The 21,758-nt window shown below is 46.9% G+C and overlaps 1 protein-coding gene across 1 annotated transcript in view; it reads right to left on the reverse strand.

The window, feature by feature from the left end:
* LOC126534697 (arylsulfatase B-like) overlaps window positions 1–21,758 on the reverse strand; it is an 89,272-nt gene that overhangs the window by 9,297 nt on the left and 58,217 nt on the right. Inside the window, exons 11-13 of the mRNA XM_072289500.1 lie at window positions 21,318–21,444; window positions 12,678–13,082; window positions 7,080–7,218 (exon numbers count right to left, since the gene is read on the reverse strand). Of these exons, the coding sequence (XP_072145601.1) occupies window positions 7,080–7,218; window positions 12,678–13,082; window positions 21,318–21,444 (671 nt within the window). The remainder of the gene's footprint in view (window positions 1–7,079; window positions 7,219–12,677; window positions 13,083–21,317; window positions 21,445–21,758) is intronic.

Here is a 21,758-nt window from a genome sequence, read left to right on the forward strand (position 1 = left end):
TCGCTCAATGCAAGACGCGCATTTCTGTATCGGAAAGCTTGTCGAATGCTATCGCTGGTTCTATCTGTTGCCTATGTTGCCGCCGAACCTTGTGTAATCAGATAGTGGGCGCGACGCCAATTGTGGTCTACATTCTAGCACTTAAGCCAGCGCCAACGGTCATGCTGAAAGGTGCATTGAGCAATCTATACATAGGCGATGCGTCTGATCCGCAAATCGCATTTTCAACGATAGACGAGTGTGCTATCACTGTGTTGAGCCTCGCTTTGCTGAGCACAGGTTTGCCCATTAAACGGTTAGTTGCGTGGCTAGCGCTTTTTTTTATATCGGTAATTACACTACCGTCATTCAAACGGGATTATGCCGCCATTGTCACCGCCATTGCATCGTCGACGGACAGCCGTTGTCACGCGTACATCGTCATGCCGTCGGCAGTACGGTGTGCCGCCAGATTGTTTGAATGCTAATCGCATTAGCGCCTACATTCATCGCGAGACGGATTCTGCCAAAATCCCCCCCCCCCCCATTTGTCTTGAGAAACCCGCAAATCTGGCAGAAAAATCACGTGCAGCGCTATGCGAAGGGCAGTGCAGCAGAGTAAAAGCGTGCCTACAGTGCATGTGCGGAACGTCACACCGTCCGCATATCACTGTACTAAGCTAGGGCAGTGCAATCTACGGCAGGGCGCTGTGCAACCGCGCGCAAGATGAGCCCGGAGAAAAAAAAATAACGCCAGATTTTGCGAAATCAAGTTAGTTCGGGTACTATCCGCTTGCTAGTGCAGTGCTTAGAATGTCCGGTTAAAAAAAAAAAAAAAAAAAACGCGCGATCGTTGTTTCGGTTCGAAGTCGGGTGTCTTGGCTTAATGCGACATTTATCGGGTAATTTTAGTTTTCTCCCTCCTCGTCCCGTTAGGTTGTTCGAAGCTAATGTTATGTCAAGCTTTCTTTTTTTTTTTATTTCCTCATCCTCTCTATTAGACAGCAGGCCTTGTGTCTACTTCAACAGCGCGTCGCGCGTGCGTATGTTTACTCGTTTTCTCTACGCTAACGTAACCGTGGTTCGTACTACTAGTAGCGTTGGGCGCAGTGCTTACATTTCAGCGATCTGGTTGCTAGATTTCGCAAATTTGTGGTTACTGGAGAAACAACAAGAAGAAAATAAACTTCATTAAAAAGAATGGTCCGGCAGGTTTGGTTGTGGCGGCCTCAGGAGGCGGCTCGAAGTCCTTCGACTGGGGCGGCATCTTTGGCTTGCCGGAGGGCGAGACACATTTTTTTTTTTATATTTGACAATCGGCACCTTTTTGTAGCGACGAGACAGAATCATTGGTGATATTATTGCTATACAACGGACTCTTAAGAGACATGGCGCATGGGTATGGAGCCAATCGTTCGTGTCGGCTTGGACCTCACGGACCCTTTTCCGGCATCTACATAGGGGAACGAGTGGGTTGCTGTCGCTGCTGACTACGCGACCAGATACGCCATCCGACGCGCTCTCCAAACTAGCTGCGCTACTGATGTGGCAGAGTTCCTGCAAAAACGACGTCATCTTGATGCATCGAGCTCCACGCCAAGTGCTCACAGGCCGAGGCCGTACCTTCTTACCTAAGGTCATTAATGACATCATGCGCGTCTGCTCTGTCCAGCATCAGCTTATCACCTCCCGCTATCCACAAACCAATGGCCTGACCGAGAAACTGAATCGCATATCTGTCGACATGCTGGTGAAATACGGTTCAGACGATCACCGCGACTGGGACCTCGCTCTACCTTACATTACCTTCGCCTGTAATTCTCGCACTGACAATGCCGGCGATTCCCCGTTCTGCCTCTTGTGCGGCCGTGAACCTACATTACTGGTAGACACTTTGCTATACTACACTCTTACAATCTTAGTCAAAGCTACACATTTTGGAGTGTATCTCTGCCATACAACAATAATCGTTATCTGCCTTGTTTGTGTTTCCTTTCTTGAAAACGCCGCGCGTGCTACTTTCCTGTCGGGAATGCTATGTGATGCTGATAACGCGCATGCCGTTTGTAACTCGGGAGTGCCGGGCTCGCCGCGTTAAAGAAAGGAAATGCGGACAAGACAGATGACGATTATTGTTGTGTGGCAAAAGGGTGTAATTTTGCTTAAGAGTGTAGACAAAGGTACACCCTTTTGGGGTGTATATTTGCCACACAACAATAATCGTCATCTGCGTTGCTAGCGTTTTATTCTTGAAAACGCCGCGTCCGCTACTTTCCTGTGGGAAATGCTATGTCATGCTGATAACGCGCATGGCATCCGCTACTGGGAAGTACCGGGCTCGCGTCGTTAAAGACAGGAAATGCGGACAGGACAGATGACGATTATCGTTGTGCGGCAAGATACGACCCAAAGGGTGTAATTTTGTTTTAGAGTGTATACTGTCGATTATGACCTCGACATGCGAATATGCGCGTGATGCATTCACTCGCGATGACCACGCTGAAAGTGTGCGCACGCTCGCCTATCAGTGTTATAAGAGAGCCAGAATCGTCGCTGCGACCTCTGTCACCGTGAAGTGCAGTTTTCACCGGGCGCCCAGTGCCGCTTCGGTCGCCTTCCCGTCGAGTAGGCACTTGCGAGAAACTCCTGTCTTGTTACAAAGGCCATATCGCGTGGTTCGCAAAGTCCCTCATATGCATAAGACACGGAATCGTTCCAGCCAGCCTCGCAACGTCCTCGGTTCCGACCACCAGTGATAGGCTCCACGTCGCGAGGCTAAAGCTCTGCAGCTCTCCGCTTGCCACATATATCTAACGGCACCGGGACGGCGCGTCTGCCGCCGGGGGTTGTGTTGCGATACAATAGACACTAAAAACATGGCACAAAGGGAAACCAAGAGGGGCATCGGGGCTCGGAACCCAACTACCCACACTGTCCTTAGCGACTATAAGAGCGCTATTTTCAACTTTGCGAGTGGCAGTGTGGGACTAAATACAGCCAAGATGCTGGGAGACTGCAATCATGATGACCGAACCAAAATAGATTTGGTCTGGTTCCCCGCTCACTAGGAAAGTCCCGGCAACGAGCCAGCGCATAATGGGGCCCGAGGGTTAACAAACAGGGTCGGGCTCTCCCTCGAACCGGACCCTCCGATAGGAGAGGTAGTGACTTCTTACAACAAATCTACTAACCTATATAAAGAGGACAGGAGAATACACCCTGTACCACACAGGAACCTCACGAGACCGCAGGCCACTGTCCATCGAATTCAAACTAAAAGCCTTGTCACTTCTCATCGCTTAGCGATCGTTACAAATGAATCATCAGCATCATCATCATCATCATCATAATCTTTTATGTCGACTGCAGGACGAATGACTCTTTCCTGCGATCTCCAATTACCCCTGTCAGGCGCAAACCTATTCCAACTAGCGCCCGCGAATTTCCTAATTTCATCGTTCCACCTAGTCTTCTGCCGTCCTCACTGCGTTTCCCTTCTCTTGGAACCTATTCTGTAACCCTAATGGTCCAACGGTTATCTAACCGGCGCATTACATGACCACCAAGCTCCATTTTTTTTTCTCTTCATGTCAAGCAGAATATCCTCTATACCCATTTGTTCTCTGATACAAGCCGCTCTCTTTCTGTCTCTTAACGTTATGCCTAGCAATCTTCGTTCCATCGCTCTTTGTGCGATCCTTAACTTGTTCTCAAGCTTCCTTGTCAGTCTCCAAGTCTTTGCCCCAATGTCAGCACTGGTAAAATGCAGTGATTGTACACCTTCCTTTTCAGGGATAATGGTAAGCTTCTAGTGAGGAGCTGACAATGTCGTAGGCGATCCAACCCATTTTTATTCTTCTATGAATTTCTTCCTCATGATCAGGGTTCCCTGTGATTAGTTGACCCAGCCAGCTGTGAAGCCAGCTTCACAGACTCTAGAGGTTGACTGGCTATTCTGAACTCTTGTTCCCTTGCCCTGCTATTCATCATTATCTGTGTCTTCTGGATAGTAATCTTCAACCCCACTCTTACGTGCTCTCTGTTTAGGTCCTCAATCATTTGTTGTAACTCACCTGCATCGCTGCTGAATAGAACAATGTCATCGCCAAATTGAAGGTTGCTGAGATATTCGCCATCGATCTTTACTCCTAAGCCTTCCCAGTTGAATAGCTTGAATACTTCTTCCAAGTACACAGTGAATAGCATAGCATTGGAGAGATTGCGTCTTCCTGTCTGACCCCTTTTTTTATAGGCATCTTCCTGCTTTTCTTGTGTAGAATTAAGGTAGCTGTAGAACCTCCATAGATATTTCCCAAGGTATTTACGTAAGCATTCTGTACTCCTTGATTACGCAATGCTTCTATGACTGCTGTTGTCTCTACTGAATGGAATGCCTTTTCGTAATCTATGAAAGCCATACGGAGAGGTTTATTGTACTCTGCGGTTTTCTCCGTAACCTGAATAATGACATGGATGTGATACATTGTAGAGTAACCTTTCCTGAAGTCAGACTGCTTCCTTGGTTCACTAAAGTCCAAGGTTGCCCTTATTCTGTAGGAGATTATTTTGGTAAATATTTTATATAATACTTGGAGTAAGCTATTGGCTGTATAATTTTTCAATTGTTTAACGTTCTCCTTTTTGCGGATTAAAATAATCCTTGCATTCTTCCAGTTTTCCGGGGCCCTTGCAGTCGATAGACTGCTCGTATAAAGAGCCGCCAGTTTTCCAAGCATTATGTCTTCTCCATCTTTGATTAAATCGACTGTTATTACATCTTCTCCTGCCGCTCTTCCTCGTTTCATGTCTTGGAAGGCCCTTCTGACCTCATCGCTAGCTATAGGAGGAGTTTCTGTATTCTGTTCAATACTGTTTCTAATGGAGGTATCCCGACTCCTCTGGGTCTTGTTCAGGTCAGTATAGAATTCTTCCACTTCTTTTACTATATCTTCGAGATTGCTGATGATATCCTGATTATCTTTCAGTGCATACATCTTGGTTTGTCCTATGCCAAGTTTCCTTTTCACTGATTTCAGGCTGCGTCCATTTTTTACGACTTCTTCAGTTTTTCTCACATTATAGTTTTGAATATCACTTATTTTCGCCTTGTTGATCAGTTTTGATAGTTCCGCGAACTTTATCTTATCTCTTGAGTTGGACACTTTCATCCTTTGTCGTTTCTTTTTTAGGTCCTTTGTTACTTGGTATAGCTTGCCAACTAGTTGCCTTGGTGCCTTGCTTCCCACATCAATTGCTGCTTCTGAAGGCAGCCTAGTTACGGTTTCATTCATTAGCTCTATGTCACCATCATCTCTCTGCTTTAAGGCTACATATTTGTTTGCAAGTACCTGTCTGCTTTTACCCTTACTGCCTCTAGGTTTACCTGTTCCTTCTTGACCAATTTTGCTCTTTCTCTCTTCACATTGAGGTGAATCCTAGCTCTCACTAAACGATGATCACTGCACATTACCCTACCTGTAACTTCTACATCCTGAACTATGCTGGGATCAGCAGAAAGTATCAAATCAATTTGATTTCTTGTTTCAACATTAGGGGTCTTCCAGGTCCACTTTCTATTGCTACGCTTCCTGAAAAAGGTGTTCGTTATTCGAAGCTTATTGCTTTCTGCGAATTATGCCAGCATCTCTCCTCTAGTGTTCCTAGAATCGACGCCGCAGAAGCCAATTGCGTGTTCACCAGCCTGCTTTCCCCCAACTTTTGCATTGAAGTCGCCCATTACTACAGTATACTGAGTTTGCAGTTCTGTCATCGGTAATTCAACATCTTCAAAAAAGTGATCTGCTTCCTCATCACCGTGTCTGGATGAGGGAGTGTATATTTTAATAAATTTGTCTGCGACTACAGCTACCCTCTAATTATTGCTGTAGAATTCGCCAATGCTGCCCGATATGTCCTTATGGATTAGGAATCCTACCTCGTATTGCTTCTTATCTAGGAGACCTCTATAGCAGAGAACAAGTCCGTCATTGAGCAATATATAGACTTTCCGAGTTCTTCTAATCTCACTAATGCCGATGATGTCCCAAACAACGTCTGATAGTTCCTGAAAGAATCCTGCTAAGCTGGCCTCACTCGAGAGGGTTCGGGTGTTAAACGTTAAGGGTCAGTTTACAAAATTTACTCAGCCCTTCTAGCCACAATGTTGGTGACATTGAGGCCAAATTTATGTAATTCTTAACGGCTTCTTTGTCTCCGTTCAGGGACGCTAGACAAAAAGAGAAAGCCGGCAACACTGGCTGACACGCTCTCAATCAAGGCTTTCGCTCCGCGTCCGCATTACCAGTTGTGCAACGCCGGCAGGTGTTTTAAAGGCCAGACAGCTGCCAGACCACTTTAGCTCTAGCTGCTAGCAGACAGCTTGAGTTACTAGATGAAATAGCTTAGATACATACCGCAAAGTGGGTAGTTTCCAAATAATGATTTTCGCATTAAAGCAGTTTGCTTAAGGATATGCGTCAGTCTGCTTCTAATGACCACTAAACGCAGTACAAACAGCGGAAGTGAACATTAAAAAAAAAACTAAAACATTTCATCACAAGCGTTACGTTGCAAATGGCTCGCGTTAAATGTATTCTCACATTATGAAGGAGCGGACTCCTTTCACGCCAATTGCGCCGTTCCCGGTGGAAAACATGAACGATGCGACGGCACGAACGAACCAATGGACTCATTTGCTAGACGATAACCGCTTTTCGTAGTTAGAAATGCCGCAATCAGATACCGCAGCTATGCTCCTCTGCTCCGATTTGAAAAATATGAGGTCATATCGGGTCGGCGATTTCCTGATAACTCAATTTCTGCATTTCTCGTGTCTTTCAGTGGGGTGGGTTCGTGCAGAGTTCAAGACACTTGTCTAGAACGTGCTCCTCACGAGAAAGCAGCAGCCAGATATTGCGGCGACCAGCAGGGCGAGAGGTGAAGAGGCATCTCGTAAGTGTAGCCGTGCACAATCGAATCCAGATGGTTTAGCCCCACGTATTATTATCGCCTTGTCATCAGTGAAGTCACGAAAACGCATTCTGGACAAGTGTCAATTGAGCACCGTGTGAAAGTTTTCTATCAGATAATTTATCCCTTGCCTGCCGGAGATGATGGCCGCCGCCTCGTTCCGGCCTTCAATCTCCAGGATTACGTCCCCGCGTTCGATGCATTTGTCCTCAGTCAGCGTTTCCCACTGGTTCTTTCCGTCCACGTCGCCGAGGTCCGAAACGTGTCCACCTTGCAGAAACAACAGTAAGTGCGAAAGTGAATAGGTACATAAGATATATAGTAGGTAGTAGGATAGTAATAGGTATAAAATAGGTATATATATATATATATATATATATATATATATATATATATATATATATAAAATATAAGATATAAAACTTTAAGCCCAATTGCAATTAAACTTTAAGTTGGCTAAATTGTAGTAAATTATGTCCGTATGACACTATACTGACGCAACCTTGACAAAGGTGCAGGGCTGGCAATCGTCAATTTTCTTTTACTGGAGGCCTTAAATAGCACTCAAGCAGATGACACTTGCGTCTGGTGGTTAACATAAGCCGTGAGACCTAGCGTAACCGCTCCGAAATTTGTGAGAGCTCCGCGGGAAGCCGCAGGCGCCAGCTAATCTCGGAGTTCATGCCCAAAAGCCGCGCCTTTTTAGTCATGCGGCGCTTCCGGTGAGTGGTAATGGTGGAATTTTTTTCACTTGAGTTATGAAAACTTAGCTTTTTACTTAGTCTAAAATTGCATTGTAGTTCTTTGATGTTCGGCGATTTGCCGGAAGGCATATGTACGAAACATTCAGAAATGGCATAAAATGAATGCGCGCGCACGCACGCACGCGCGCACGCACACACACACAATCATGCACATATTTGAAATGTAAATTTCAATTTGAAATCGCTATCACTAAGCCCCGCACACCAGCAGGTGCCGCCATTTTGGTGTAGTCTGTCTGATGTCTGAAGGTGCGGTGCCCCCGCTGTGCCGTCAGCTAGGAAAGAGTTCGAGACCACATCGGACGGTTCGCTTTGCATGCTCGATATTCGTTTCGCATATTTAGCCTGTGAAGAGACGCTTAGTTTTGTGTCGAAGGACGCACCAAGGTATTCCATTCCATCGACCTTGGGCAATGGAGCATTCCGAAGTGTGTAAGAAAATTGCACAAGGTGTGTTTTTCCACATATAGCCTATTAGCGTAGTTTTGGAAGCATTTAAGAGTAGCTCATTGTGTCTGCACCAGTCTGAAAGTGGAAAGAAAGATGTCTTTTTGGAGGTCAATGCAGTCGTGAACACTGATGACAGTCTTAAATAGCTCCAGGTCATCAGCATATACAAAGAATGAAGAGCGCCGAATTGCTGATGAACTGTCATTTATGAGCACCAGGAAGAGAACAGGGCCTAAACTCAGTGTCCTTCCACTCTGTGAAGAAGGATGACCAGCGAAGCTGTGTATGTGGGCCTATTGATGGCGAACTGCCCCTCCGCCGCGGGTCAGCCCGGTATTGCACTATCTTCCGGATTTTTGTCTACACGCGGACACGATAGTGGGGAAGCAGCCCTTAACAGCCTCGCTGTAAAATATATCCCTGAGGAACTGCGCTAGTGACCTCATAGCTAACAGAATTAAAAATTAAATTCTGGGGTTTTTACGTGCCAAAAGCACTTTCTGATTATGAGGCACGTCGTAGTAAAGGACTCCGCAAATTTCGGCCACCTGGGGTTTTTTAACGTGCACCTAAATCTAAGTACACGTGTGTTTTCGCATTTCGCCCCCATCGAAATGCGGCCGCCGTGGCCGGGATTCAATCCCGCGACCTCATGCTCAGCAGCCCAACACCATAGCCGCTGAGCAACCACGGCGGGTCATAGCTAATAGAAATCTGCCTATTAATGCGAACGAAGTGTCGACCTTTTGTGCAGGCAATTTGTTGCCATGGCAGTGATGGAAGAAGTTATGGAAGTCTGCGTGAGCTTTGTAATAAGGAGCTCATGGCAAGCAACATGAAATGCTTTGCTTAAGTCAAAGTCGAGAGCGTCTAATTAACCCCCTTCTATGTACAACACTGGAAGCATGAGTCATAAATGTGACCAAGTTCGTTATCCTGGAGCTGCCAGCTACAAAGCCATGCTGTCCATCTATTAAAATGTCCTTAGCACCAACAAAACGCCGGGAATGCAATATAGATTCAAACACTTTTGACGCAGCGCAGGGGGTAGGTAGATATAGGGTGCCTATGACGTAAAGCTATTCCAAACTTTTTTATTGCAGTTTTGCAATCAGCCTTCCACGATTGGTCAAAAATTTTTTTGGGCCACCCCCACTTCGCCTGTCTTTCACACGACGTCACAAAAACCGCAAAACCAGGATAGCTCCCCATCTGATATGACATGCACACACTGATTATACGTGATTGGACCGAACAAAAAAAATTATTTTTCATTTGACGCCTTTTTGCTATTAGCCCTCGGCTATTGGTCAAAAGATTTCGGGCTGCACCCACTTCACCTGCCTGTCACGCGACGCCACAAAACCACGAAAATTCACCGCGTCAATGTGACGTGTACGCAATAAAGATGCACTAATATGCAGAACAAAATTGATTTTTTTTTTCTGAATAGCCGCAGGCTGCCTCGTTCCGGAAGGAATAGATGACTGCCCACTGATTACTCTGGCACTAACTACTGGGAGTGGCCGCGGATCATGAATTTATTTGCGTATAATAAACATTTCTCCGTGCCAGTATAACGTTATCGAGCCGTTTCGGCACGTATACGACGTGGCTCTGCCAACTCTTGTTTGGTGAGGATCCGTTCTGGCGGCATTCTTAATCTTCCGTTGCACGCCGCTGCGATTTTCAATAAGCCACTGCAAGCTAAGTAAGGGGAAGCGGACAAATCGCAGACACCGGCATCACCTTCTTCATCCGCAAAAGGAGAGACAGTTGGGCGAGTTGGTACGGTAACATTATTTTGGCTTCTAGCGCGAAGTGAAACACGGACACAGAAAGGAGCAGACAGGACGAGCGCGGGACAAGTAGCGCTCGTCCTGTCTGCTCCTTTCTGTGTCCGTGTTTCACTTCTCTTCATTCGGTTATCGATTTTCAGTGCAGTGGCTCGGCCCCAAAGAATCCCTTTCCACTTGAGGGTGCTCACCGCTTCCTGTCAGCCAATTAGATAAGACGAGCCGCTCATTGTAGGCAGTGTTATTCATTTTGAAAGCAAAGAAAGGTCACCTCCTATAAACTAAGAGAGCGTTTGATCGGGCTGTTGAGGCAACGCTGTGGGTCACCGCCCGATGCTTGCGTCGGCGGTTACGCAAATTTGACGGGAGGAGATCGGAATAAAAACGTATTGGAATAGTTTTACGTTATAGCGCCCATAGATTGGCAGTTGTTGGATGCACGTATAGCAGCCGATTTGTGTACGGACACTACGCCTGCTACCTTCGAAGCGTTGGGAAACGTACTCGACTTGAGCGGTCTGTTGAGCATACTAGTGATAAATGGGACAAGTATGCTTCCGTACGTCTTAAGCAGTGTGGGAAGTATACCATCAGCGCCACAAGAAAGGGGAGGTTTGTGGCACTTCGCACACTTCAGAACAAAATCCTCACTGAGTGATAGCCTACGCACCATAACAGATTGAGACGGAAGTTTATTTGAGGAGAATCGTTTACACAAAATACAGAAGAGAAATGTTCTGCAGACGCGTCAGCACTGTTCAAGACAACATCGACATTTTATTCAACAAAAGACACATCTTCGGCGCTCTGTTTAGAAGAGTGAGAGCGCACGTAGCTCTAGAAGTTTATTGAATTACGTGTCATGGTGGATTCAACACGTCCAATGTGGTTACAGTGGTCATGGTCAAAATAAAATTTTCAGCGAGAGCCCCCGACAGCACCTAAATTCAAGTTTTCACTTCTCCTAAGGCCTGTTTGCCCTGCTTTTCAGTGTGCGCTGTCTTTCAGTTTTATTGTCAGTTTAAGTTCTCTAGAAAACCAATAAAGCTACTTCGGCTTTTTGAACGGTTTTCTAGGTATGAATATGCACATGCAATCTTCAATGACATCTTCAATGACTTTCGTAAACAAGTTACCCTGAATACAACAACAACAACAACCACAACAACAAAAAGAACAAGAAAGAAGAACATTATCCGGAGCTTTAGTGCGTTCATTCAGCTATCGACGAGCTCGTGTGTCACTGCATCGTTCACACCATAATACGTGCTGCGTAGTACTATTCGTGTACCAAGGAAGTGCTACCAATGTCAATGGTAGCACTGACGTTACGATTCAGTGGAACCCTTTAAAATTTCTTTTGGACATCAGTTATACACGAGGTGAGAAACAGTCATGCTCGCGCACTTAACGCAGCGGACCCCACCACTACGATTTATAGTGGACCTATGTTTACTATGCGGGTATAAGCGATTTGGTAAACAGATTCCATATAAGGGCACCATCTGTTGTTCCCCGCGAAGCACTGAGTATAGTACTTCGAAGTTCTGATGATGCAATCTGATATGTTTTATGACTCAAGCGCTATGTGCAAGATTTGCTCTGCTTATTTGAAAGTTCTTGTCTCTTCCAACGGGTTTCCGAGGGCATGTCGACAACCTTGTCACTTACGGATACTCTTAGCACATGCTCATATCTGTTTCGGAGAGCGCCTTCAAAGCACTGAAAAGAGAACTGTACGACGTGGCATCAGAGGAACCCAAGCAAAACAGCAGAGCACACAGTGGCAGAAGCAGGCAGTTCCGCTTGATATGGGCGTTGTGTCTAAATGCCTGAAAATAGGATAGGCCAGCAGGTGAGCATCCTAGTCTTGTTCTCGGTCCCCTAAAAGCTGCTGGGCTTATGTAAAACAAAACACAGGAAGGCGTACTACCACGTTGCTGCCGGACTAAACATCGAAGGCCACACGTCAGATGAGCAGAAGGCATCGTGCAGAAGGTCGCACTTCCGGGCGGCGAACGCTATGTTGGGCAGAACAGACTTTGCGTGAATGGCCGTCTACGTGAACGTGATATTAATGTCAGGCGGCGCGGCGTAGGAGAGCATTTTGCAGCACACTGCACAGAGTGTGGCTGCATGCCAAAGCGTGAAGGCTGCGTAATTGTAGGCAAGAACGGGGAGAGAACTACAAGATAGATAATTTAGGCTGCCGGGATTGCGTGACATGGAACTATTGACGTAAGTGTGTCATCAAGTGCCTTCACCAATAGAGTTCATTTGAACATCACACGTTCTGTCGATAAGACGTAGTAGTAACAATATTTCTAGGCGGTATGCTTAGGTGACAAAAGTGCTTCTGTATTTGTCACTTTGTTGTTTTCATTGCACAGTCCTATAAACCTTACTTTCTGCGAATAAAATCAGTTGGCAAAGTCATCGCTGTTCTTGCAGTTTCTCATCTATCTACGTTTAGCCTTGCGCTTTAAGCACATATGGGATAGATTTCTTTCTTGCGAAAAATTGCAGTTCGTGCAGACGCGCCGTTCATATAATTTTCTTCCTGCCGATAATATTTATGAGGAATTGTTTTCGTGTTAGCTTGAAATGAATAAAGAAGCATTTAAGTCCATCGCAGATGGCCGCGTGCCAAGGTTGGGACAAGGTGACATGGAACGACTCGCCCGCTAGTCAATTCACTCGCTGAGTTTGTGCACAGTACCTGCGGCCGCGTAGAAAGTCGGCGCCCAGTCGACGATGTGCATCACGTGCTGCGATGGCGGCCGCGGCAGGCGGCCGCGGCGACGTCCGTACCAGAAGACCGCCGGCGTCCGGACGCCTCCTTCCCACACGTCCCCCTTGGCGCCGCGCAAGGGAAAGTTGTTGCCGGCGTTGGAAACTGGTTGGCTGCTAAGCGGTGCGGCCCCGTTGTCACTGGCGAACACCACGACGCTGTCGGCGAGCATACCTCGGGACTGCAGCGCCGCCAGCACCTCACCCACAGATCGGTCCATCACGTGGAGTGCGCCTGCAGAATGACAGCCGCGTGGGTATTTTACGCAATGTTTTGGCAGTGAATCCTGGCTCACAGAGAAGCGCGTGCGAATGCATGTGTGCGCGCTGGCAACTTGGAATGAGTAAATGGGAATACGTTGCATGAAAAGATGACTAAGGAGGCGCGTACAGGCAGGCATTTTACCGCGGGAGCAGTTTGGCTGGGTCTCCCGCAGACTTCTGTTCTACGAAAAACTCCGTCAGTGCGCGACACGGTGGCCCTTTTCAGGCTAAACGGGCAGTCACTTTGTGACAGATTTGTTCCCCTCGCGGGTAGTGAGCGGTGTTACAGACTTTCGCTACCCTTTCATCATCTCACATCAGCAGCAAACTGAAGTCGTGATCTCTGATGCTTTCGCGAGATCTGCTCTCAATATCGGGGCGTGGAGGGCTGGTTTAGGATAACTCATGCAGGCGGGCCGCGGCGGCACTGGCTGGGAATGGCGTAGCTAAGGTAGCACACGCTTTTCTTCATAGTGACTCGCGCCTTGAAATGATTGAAACAACTACAGATGTCGACAACAGCACGAAGGCGGCTAATACACGCGTTGGCCCAAAATGAATGAGGACACAAAGCCGGAAGACACAACACTGTTGCAGAATGCTTGCTTCTGCACTTGAAAAGAAATGAACAATACGCCCCACTTTGTCGATCTTGTCGTTGCTATAAGCCAGGCTTGATATTCTTAACTCAGAGCTGATTGCCAGACTTGTTGGCAATTAGCTCACTTTCCGTGTAAAAATGGATAGACAAAAGAGCAGGCGCTGTGCTAAACGACTTCAAATATAGTGTCACGTAGTAGTGACGGTGAAGAAGGCTGCAAAACTGTGATTAAGGAAACTAGCGTTTTATTGGGCAAGCTTGTGCCCTCAAGATACACGCTGTACTCAAAGAACAACGATAGCGGTGAACACATTCGGCGATCGTCAAAAATCTGCTCAGCGGGTCAAGCGCGTCAGCTTTTATACATGAGTCATCGAATGTTCCAGAGTATTCGCTAGGACCCGCATGTCTTCCACAAAGGTCTACAGTATTCGCGTCGCGCATACATGCAATCAGATTACACAAGGTTCGGTGACAGACAGCGGATGGAACCATCGATAACATTCCAGAAACTTCCGATACACAGGCGCGTCCTGCGCTGTGCGATAATATTTGTTAGGCGGTGAAAGGTGGTCGCCCGATAAAGATAAATAAGTACACGTGTCAATAGAACGACCAACCTGAAATAATCGATCGTCTTAAGAAGCATCATTCTGTTCCTCTCGTTTCTCTGCACACTGTACTGATATGGTCTAAAATGAACACCTTATGTATGGCATAAATGGGAACACGCTATGTGTGGCACTAAGAACTCAAAACACCAGAGATAACTCTACACAGGAGCCCAAAATGATGGCTTCCATCGTGGGTCACGCAGCGTGCCACAGTGCGAGTATGAGCGCAACAGTCCTCACGCTCTTCAATAAAGGACGTCGCTGTCAAATGCTTAATTGAGACGGAAACCCGCCTCACCTTAAAGTTCCTACTAGCCAGTTCTTTTGCCAACAATCCCGTCCCTCACATTTATGCCACCATCATCATCATCATCATCATCAGCCTAGTTACGCCCACTGCAGGGCAAAGGCCTCTCCCATACTTCTCCAACTACCCCGGTCATGTACTAATTGTGGCCATGTTGTCCCTGCAAACATCTTAATGTCATCCACCCACCTAACTTTCTGCCGCCCCCTGCTACGCTTCCCTTCCCTTGGAATCCAGTCCGTAACTCTTAGTGACCATCGGTTATCTTCCCTCCTCATTACAGGTCCGGCCCATGCCCATTTCGTTTTCTTGATTTCAACTAAGATGTCGTTTACCCGCGTTTGTTGCCTCACCCAATCTGCTCTTTTCTTATCCCTTAACGTTACACCCATCATTCTTCTTTCTATAGCTCGTTGCGTCGTCCTCAATTTCAGCAGAACCCTTTTCGTAAGCCTCCAGGTTTCTGCCCCATATGTGAGTACTGGTAACACACAGCTGTTGTACACTTTCCTTTTGAGGGATAGTGGCAACCTGCTGTTCATGATTTGAGAATGCCTGCCAAACGCACCCCAACCCATTCTTATTCTTCTGGTTATTTCAGTCTCATGATCCGGATCCGTGGTCACTACCTGCCCTAAGTAGATGTATTCCCTTACCACTTCCAGTGCTTCGCTACCTATCGTAAACTGCTGTTCTCTTCCGAGACTGTTAAACAATACTTTAGTTTTCTGCAGATTAATTTTCAGACCCACCCTTCTGCTTTGCCTCTCCAGGTCAGTGAGCATGCATTGCAATTGGTCTCCTGAGTTACTAAGCAAGGCAATATCATCAGGGAATCGCAAGTTGCTAAGGTATTCTCCATCAACTTTTATCCCCAATTCTTCCCCCTCCAGGCCTCTGAATACCTCCTGTAAACATGCTGTGAATAGCATTGGAGATATCGTATCTCCCTGTCTGACGCCTTTCTTTATAGGGATTTTGTTGCTTTCTTTGTGGAGGACTACGGTGGCTGTGGAGCCGCTATAGACATCTTTCAGTATTTTTACATATGGCTCATCTACACCCTGATTCCGTAATGCCTCCATGACTGCTGAGGTTTCGACTGAATCAAACGCTTTCTCGTAATCAATGAAAGCTATATATAAGGGTTGGTTATATTCTGCACATTTCTCTATCACTTGATTGATAGTGTGAATATGGTCTATTGTTGAGTAGCCTTTACGGAATCCTGCCTGGTCCTTTGGTTGACAGAAGTCTAAGGTGTTCCTGATTCTATTTGCGATTACCTTAATAAATACTTTGTAGGCAACGGACAGTAAGCTGATCGGTCTATAATTTTTCAAGTCTATGGCGTCCCCTTTCTTATGGATTAGGATTATGTTAGCGTTCTTCCAAGATTCCGGTACGCTCGAGGTTATGAGGCAGTGCGTATACAGGGTGGCCAGTTTCTCTAGAACAATCTGACCACCATCCTTCAACAAATCTGCTGTTACCTGATCCTCCCCAGCTGCCTTCCCCCTTTGCATAGCTCCTAAGGCTTTCTTTACTTCTTCTGGCGTTACCTGTGGGATTTCGAATTCCTCTAGGCTATTCTCTCTTCCACTATCGTCGTGGGTGCCACTGGTACTGTATAAATCTCTATAGAACTCCTCAGCCACTCGAACTATCTCATCAATATTAGTAACGATATTGCCGGCTTTGTCTCTTAACGCACACATCTGATTCTTGCCTATTCCTAGTTTCTTCTTCACTGTTTTTAGGCTTCCTCCGTTCCTGAGAGCCGGTTCAATTCTATCCATATTATAGTTCCTGATGTCCGCTGTCTTACGCTTGTTGATTAACTTAGAAAGTTCTGCCAGTTCTATTCTAGCTGTAGGATTACAGGCTTTCATACATTGGCGTTTCTTGATCAGATCTTTCGTCTCCTGCGATAGCTTACTGGTTTCCTGTCTAACGGCGTTACCACCGACTTCTATTTCGCACTCCTTAATGATGCCCATGAGATTGTCGTTCATTGCTGCAACACTAAGGTCCTCTTCCTGAGTTAAAGCCGAATACCTGTTCTGTAGCTTGATCCGGAATTACTCTAGTTTCCCTCTTACCGCTAACTCATTGATTGGCTTCTTGTGAACCAGTTTCTTTCGTTCCCCCCTCAAGTCTAGGCTAATTCGAGTTCGTACCATCCTGTGGTCACTGCAGCGTACCTTGCCGGGCACGTTTACATCTTGAATGATGCCAGAGTTCGCGCAGAGTATGAAGTCGATTTCATTTCTAGTCTCACCATTCGGGCTCCTCCACGTCCACTTTCGACTAACCCGCTTGCGGAAAAAGGTATTCATTATCCGCATATTATTCTGTTCTGCAAACTCTACTAATAATTCTCCTCTGCTATTCCTAGAGCCTATGCCATATTCCCCCACTGACTTGTCTCCAGCCTGCTTCTTGCCTACCCTGGCATTGAAGTCGCCCATCAGTATAGTGTATTTTGTTTTGACTTTACCCATCGCCGATTCTACGTCTTCATAAAAGCTTTCGACTTCCTGGTCATCATGACTGCATGTCGGGGCATAGACTTGTACCACCTTCAATTTGTACCTCTTATTAAGTTTCACAACAAGACCTGCCACCCTCTCGTTAATGCTATAGAATTCCTGTATGTTACCAGCTATTTCCTTATTATTCAGGAATCCGACTCCTAGTTCTCGTCTCTCCGCTAAGCCCCGGTAACACAGTACATGCCCGCTTTTTAGCACTGTATATGCTTCTTTTGTCCTCCTAACCTCACTGAGCCCTATTATATCCCATTTACTACCCTCTAATTCCTCCAATAACACTGCTAGACTCGCCTCACTAGATAGCGTTCTAACGTTAAACGTTGCCAGGTTCAGATTCCAATGGCGGCCTGTCCGGAGCCAGGTATTCTTAGCACCCTCTGCAGCGTCACAGATCTGACCGCCGCCGTGGTCAGTTGCTTCGCGGCTGCTGGGGACTGAGGGCCGGGTTTTGATTGTTGTATTCATATAGGAGGTTGTGGCCAAGTACTGCACCAGGGTGGCCAATCCTGCTCTGGTGAGAGAGTGCGTTACCGGTTCTGGTCACCGGGATCAGGCCGCACTCCAGGCCTGTTTGTGCAATTTTCTCAACACACGGTATTTTTTTGTATTTTCCGGTGGAGAATTGCGCGGCACCGGGATTTGAATCACGGTCCTCTTGCACTGGAGACGGATACTCTACCGTCCCCGCAGGAGTTAAATTAAAAATTAATTTATGGGGTTTTACGTGACAAAACCACTTTCTGATTATGCACGCCGTAGTGGAGGACTCCGAAAATTTCGACCACCTGGGGTTCATTAACGTGCACCTAATTCTAAGTACACGGGTGTTTTCGCATTTCGCCCCCATCGAAATGCGGCCGTCGTGGTCGGGGTCCTAGCCCACGACCTCGTGCTCAGCAGTCTAACACCATAACCACTGAGCAACCAGGGCGGGTCCCGCAGGAGTTGTACGCCTCATTTAACCTACAGTGGTGCCCTATTTGATCAGTTAAGGTGGACCAATCTGAGCTCGGTTATACCGCATGGATGGCACTTGGCTAGAGAACCTGGTATTTATGACCTGCGCATGTGTGGCCACACATAATTGAGGATATATAATTTTTTTAGGAGGGTTTCCGTACAGTGATAAAATGAAGGAAAAGACATTAAAAAGAAAGAAAAAAAAGGGGAAAAAAAGGAACATAACATGTGATTTGAACTCGTGACCCTTCAATGTTGCCCAGAAAGGTAGCTCAGTCGGTTGGTTCGCCAAGCCACCGGATACTTTCAAGCGCCATAGCTCCTGCTCCGAGCCTCATACTTTTGTGGAAAGGGACTGATGATGTCCGCGACAGTTGGAAGGCATAATGTTTTGAAAAAATGGCCGCCCGAGGAGAAGAGCGAACTCGAGCGGCTTTAGAGACAAGGAAAACTGCCTTAAAATATTTAGACTTGAGGGGAAGCTTCGTTAAGAAACTATAACACGGCAATCAGCACTCGAATATAATTATAACCCTAATAATAATTGTGAACATTCATCTCATCTATAGGATCTAATGCGCGCGCTGTTGCTTTGTCTCTGCGTGTAGTAGTTAAGAGAGACAGTTTAAGGGCGGAGAAGTGGGAAGGAAAGGAAAGTCTCTGAAGCAAACTTGCAGCGCCGTGGTTTTAAAGCGCAACCGTGGTAGAGAAACGGAAGGCGATATAAGCGTGCGTGGCCATGATACGCACACGACAAACTGCCTTAAAATATTTAGACTTGAGGGAAAGCTTCGTTAACAAACTATAACACGGCAATCAGCACTCGAATACGACGAGAGAAATTATTGAGACGTGGAAAATTCCCTTGAAAAAAATCTGATTTGCGAGACAAATGCTTGTATGCATTGAACCTCTTAAAAGATGAGGGGGGAAATATGCGCTCACCGAGAGGGCATCGTCAGCAGGAGACCACCACCAGGCACCTTACAGAGATGTCTTATGCCACCAATATGTGTACAACTCACTGAAACAATCAGCTCATTTTCCACTCCGGGGATTCACTTCGGCCAATGCGCCTTTTCACACACGTAATAGCGAAACATTTTATTACGTCCCGTAGAGCCCGAGACTACAACAGCTACGCAGCAAAGGAGGCCAAGGTCATCAGCGCACTGCACCAGCTTAGTATTCCCAACGACTCGAGCTTACACACAAGACTCATAAAAAATATCTTGAAGAGCCAGCACCCCAGACCTCATCACCCCAGTCCTCGTGTTCTCCCGTCTGGCAAAGGCCGGATGGGAGAACACGCCGGAGATGCTCAGGAGAGACTATACCCTGCTCCAGAGGACAAATTTACGGACCTAGTTTCAGATGATGCGTCAGATGTCGCCCCATCACAAAGTGGCATGTCTTGAGGAAAGGGTCCCGATCTTTCCTCTACAATCACCACACTTTCTTTAATTGGACCAATAGCATTCGTGATCGCGAACGTGCACGCATCGTGGCTCTCACAGAATACGATAATGCCCCGAAAGCAAACTGGCACCTGCTCCACCTGTGTGGGCACGACACCACTTCATCCGTGGATGCACGAAAAACGGATGCAACGGCAAGCTACAGAAACGCATCCCTCTAATAACCACCGATGTCACTGCTCCCTCAGACTGTCTCACGAGGCAAGGCTGTTTGGGATTATCTTGATAAAAAAATTCAAGGCCATTCCGCTTTGCGAAGGTGGGTGACCAGTGGAGCTGCAAACGTCGTGGTAAGAAAACTTGCGCTGAATACTTTATTGCATCACTCATTGTCACTTAGTAATGACGGTCACAATGGCTTTGTGGTCGCTATAATATACACTGATCGGTACACTCGCAACTGCAGACACCTTCTTTGATTATGTCAAATCGATGCACGTATGCCGCTGGGTAGTCAGTTCGACCGAATCGGTGTGGCGTCGCAAGCGAGACGTCTGTGGCACGAAACGCGTAAACCACTCCCTTGTCGGTGCCGACAGATGCACATTGAAATCTCCGACCATGACCATAGGAGTAGTGTCATCCCAACTAACCCACACAAAGTGAGTAGCCATGAAACTTGCGCGGCTATGAGCCATTGAATCTTTTTCTTGGTTGCGGTGGTATGGGCCGCTGATGGTGAGTTTTCGGTATGCTGTTCTGTGTGTTGTATGTGTGATTCGAAAGGGTGTAAGCACTACTTGCTTTACTTTTCTGAGTGCTTGCAGCCTCTGCGTTATGAGGCTATGAACTAGTGCAGCTTTTGCTTGCTTACGGGAGTATGAGTGCTTACGGGGCTGTGAGCCATTGATGATGATAGTTTTTGCGAGCGGACACGACAATTTTATGGTGCGCTAGCCATATACAGCTCTGCTGTAAAAACGACCCGACATCCCCTTGGCTCCAGGTCTGAGGGCTCAACTGCCTGGTACAGTCCAAGACCACAACATGATCATCACCAAACAAACTCCTATATGTTAGTATGGTACTCCAACCATACTCTTCAATGCTCTCCGTATTGAGATATATTGCATTCCTAGCCCAGCCCGTAAAGAAATACTATGTAACCACCACCTTAGGCTCCTCCGGCCTTGATAGGGCATAAAAAATGACTTCCGACGGTAATGCGTTTAGAATTGAATCAACATTGCGACACAACGTATTGCCCCTATCGAAACGACCTATGTATGAACTGTGTACTGCACCGGGACTGCCTTTTCGCGCTTTCCTAAGAACACACTGCGTCAACGAGCGCCGCCACCGCCGCGAAGGCTGGGGTGGTATCCGAAATGCATGGCGCACCGCTTCGTGCGAACGCTGAGAAACGCGCCCACGGTAACCTGGCTCCTCTCTCGCACTTCTTTTTGGACTCGCTGTACGAGCTGGTGGCACTTTCGCGAAACCCGCGCGCGCAGCCTTTTGAGACGAGAAGCATGGTGCGCCGGCGCGTGCGAACGCTAAGAATCGTTCCCTCGCTGGCCGCACACTCAGTGGCACACACTCGGTAAACCAAGTTGGCGAGAGGTTCACTGAAGGACGCAACACACCGAACGTGTTCGTGGCGCAGCTCGCTGAAGCGTTGGCGCGAAGGACGCTCATTACAAAGGCGGCCCGCACGCAGAGCACTTGTGGCGCAGCGTGCTACAGCGTCGGGTTACTGTCCTTGAGGAACCCTTGCGACGTAGGTTCGATTCAGCCCATGAAGTGCCGCTAACGGACCCGACAATACCATTTTGCAGCTGTCAACTCACCTGCAAAGACACTTCTGTTGTAAGCTGTGATGTAGGCATATTGGTCCACGATCTCTGGGGGTGCCTCTACGTTGCAATCTGGGCAGGCGGCATGAACTGCTTGGTAGGCCAGGTACAAAAACAGGGGCTGAAACGAAACAAGTAAAAACGTGTGTACACTCCAAACATAAATAAAGCCAAAGGTGCGTTCCTCTTTATTCTAGGTGCTTAACTTACCTCGTGCTAAAGGTAGGTTAGGTTTGAAACACTCACATGGTCAAAAAAGCCTAAGACGAAGGTAATACGCTATCTGATTTACATTCGATTCGAGAATATTGTATTCAGTAAAATCTGATACTCTTTTATGGTTAAGTATTTGACGTAATATAATCCCAGAGAAAAAGAAAAAGAAAGAAAAGCAATATAATAAAGAAAAAGAATGTTGAATGGAAAAAATGCAGG

This window comes from Dermacentor andersoni, chromosome 7 (assembly GCF_023375885.2).
Source record: "Dermacentor andersoni chromosome 7, qqDerAnde1_hic_scaffold, whole genome shotgun sequence".
In the NCBI taxonomy this organism is placed as follows: Eukaryota; Metazoa; Arthropoda; class Arachnida; order Ixodida; family Ixodidae; genus Dermacentor; species Dermacentor andersoni.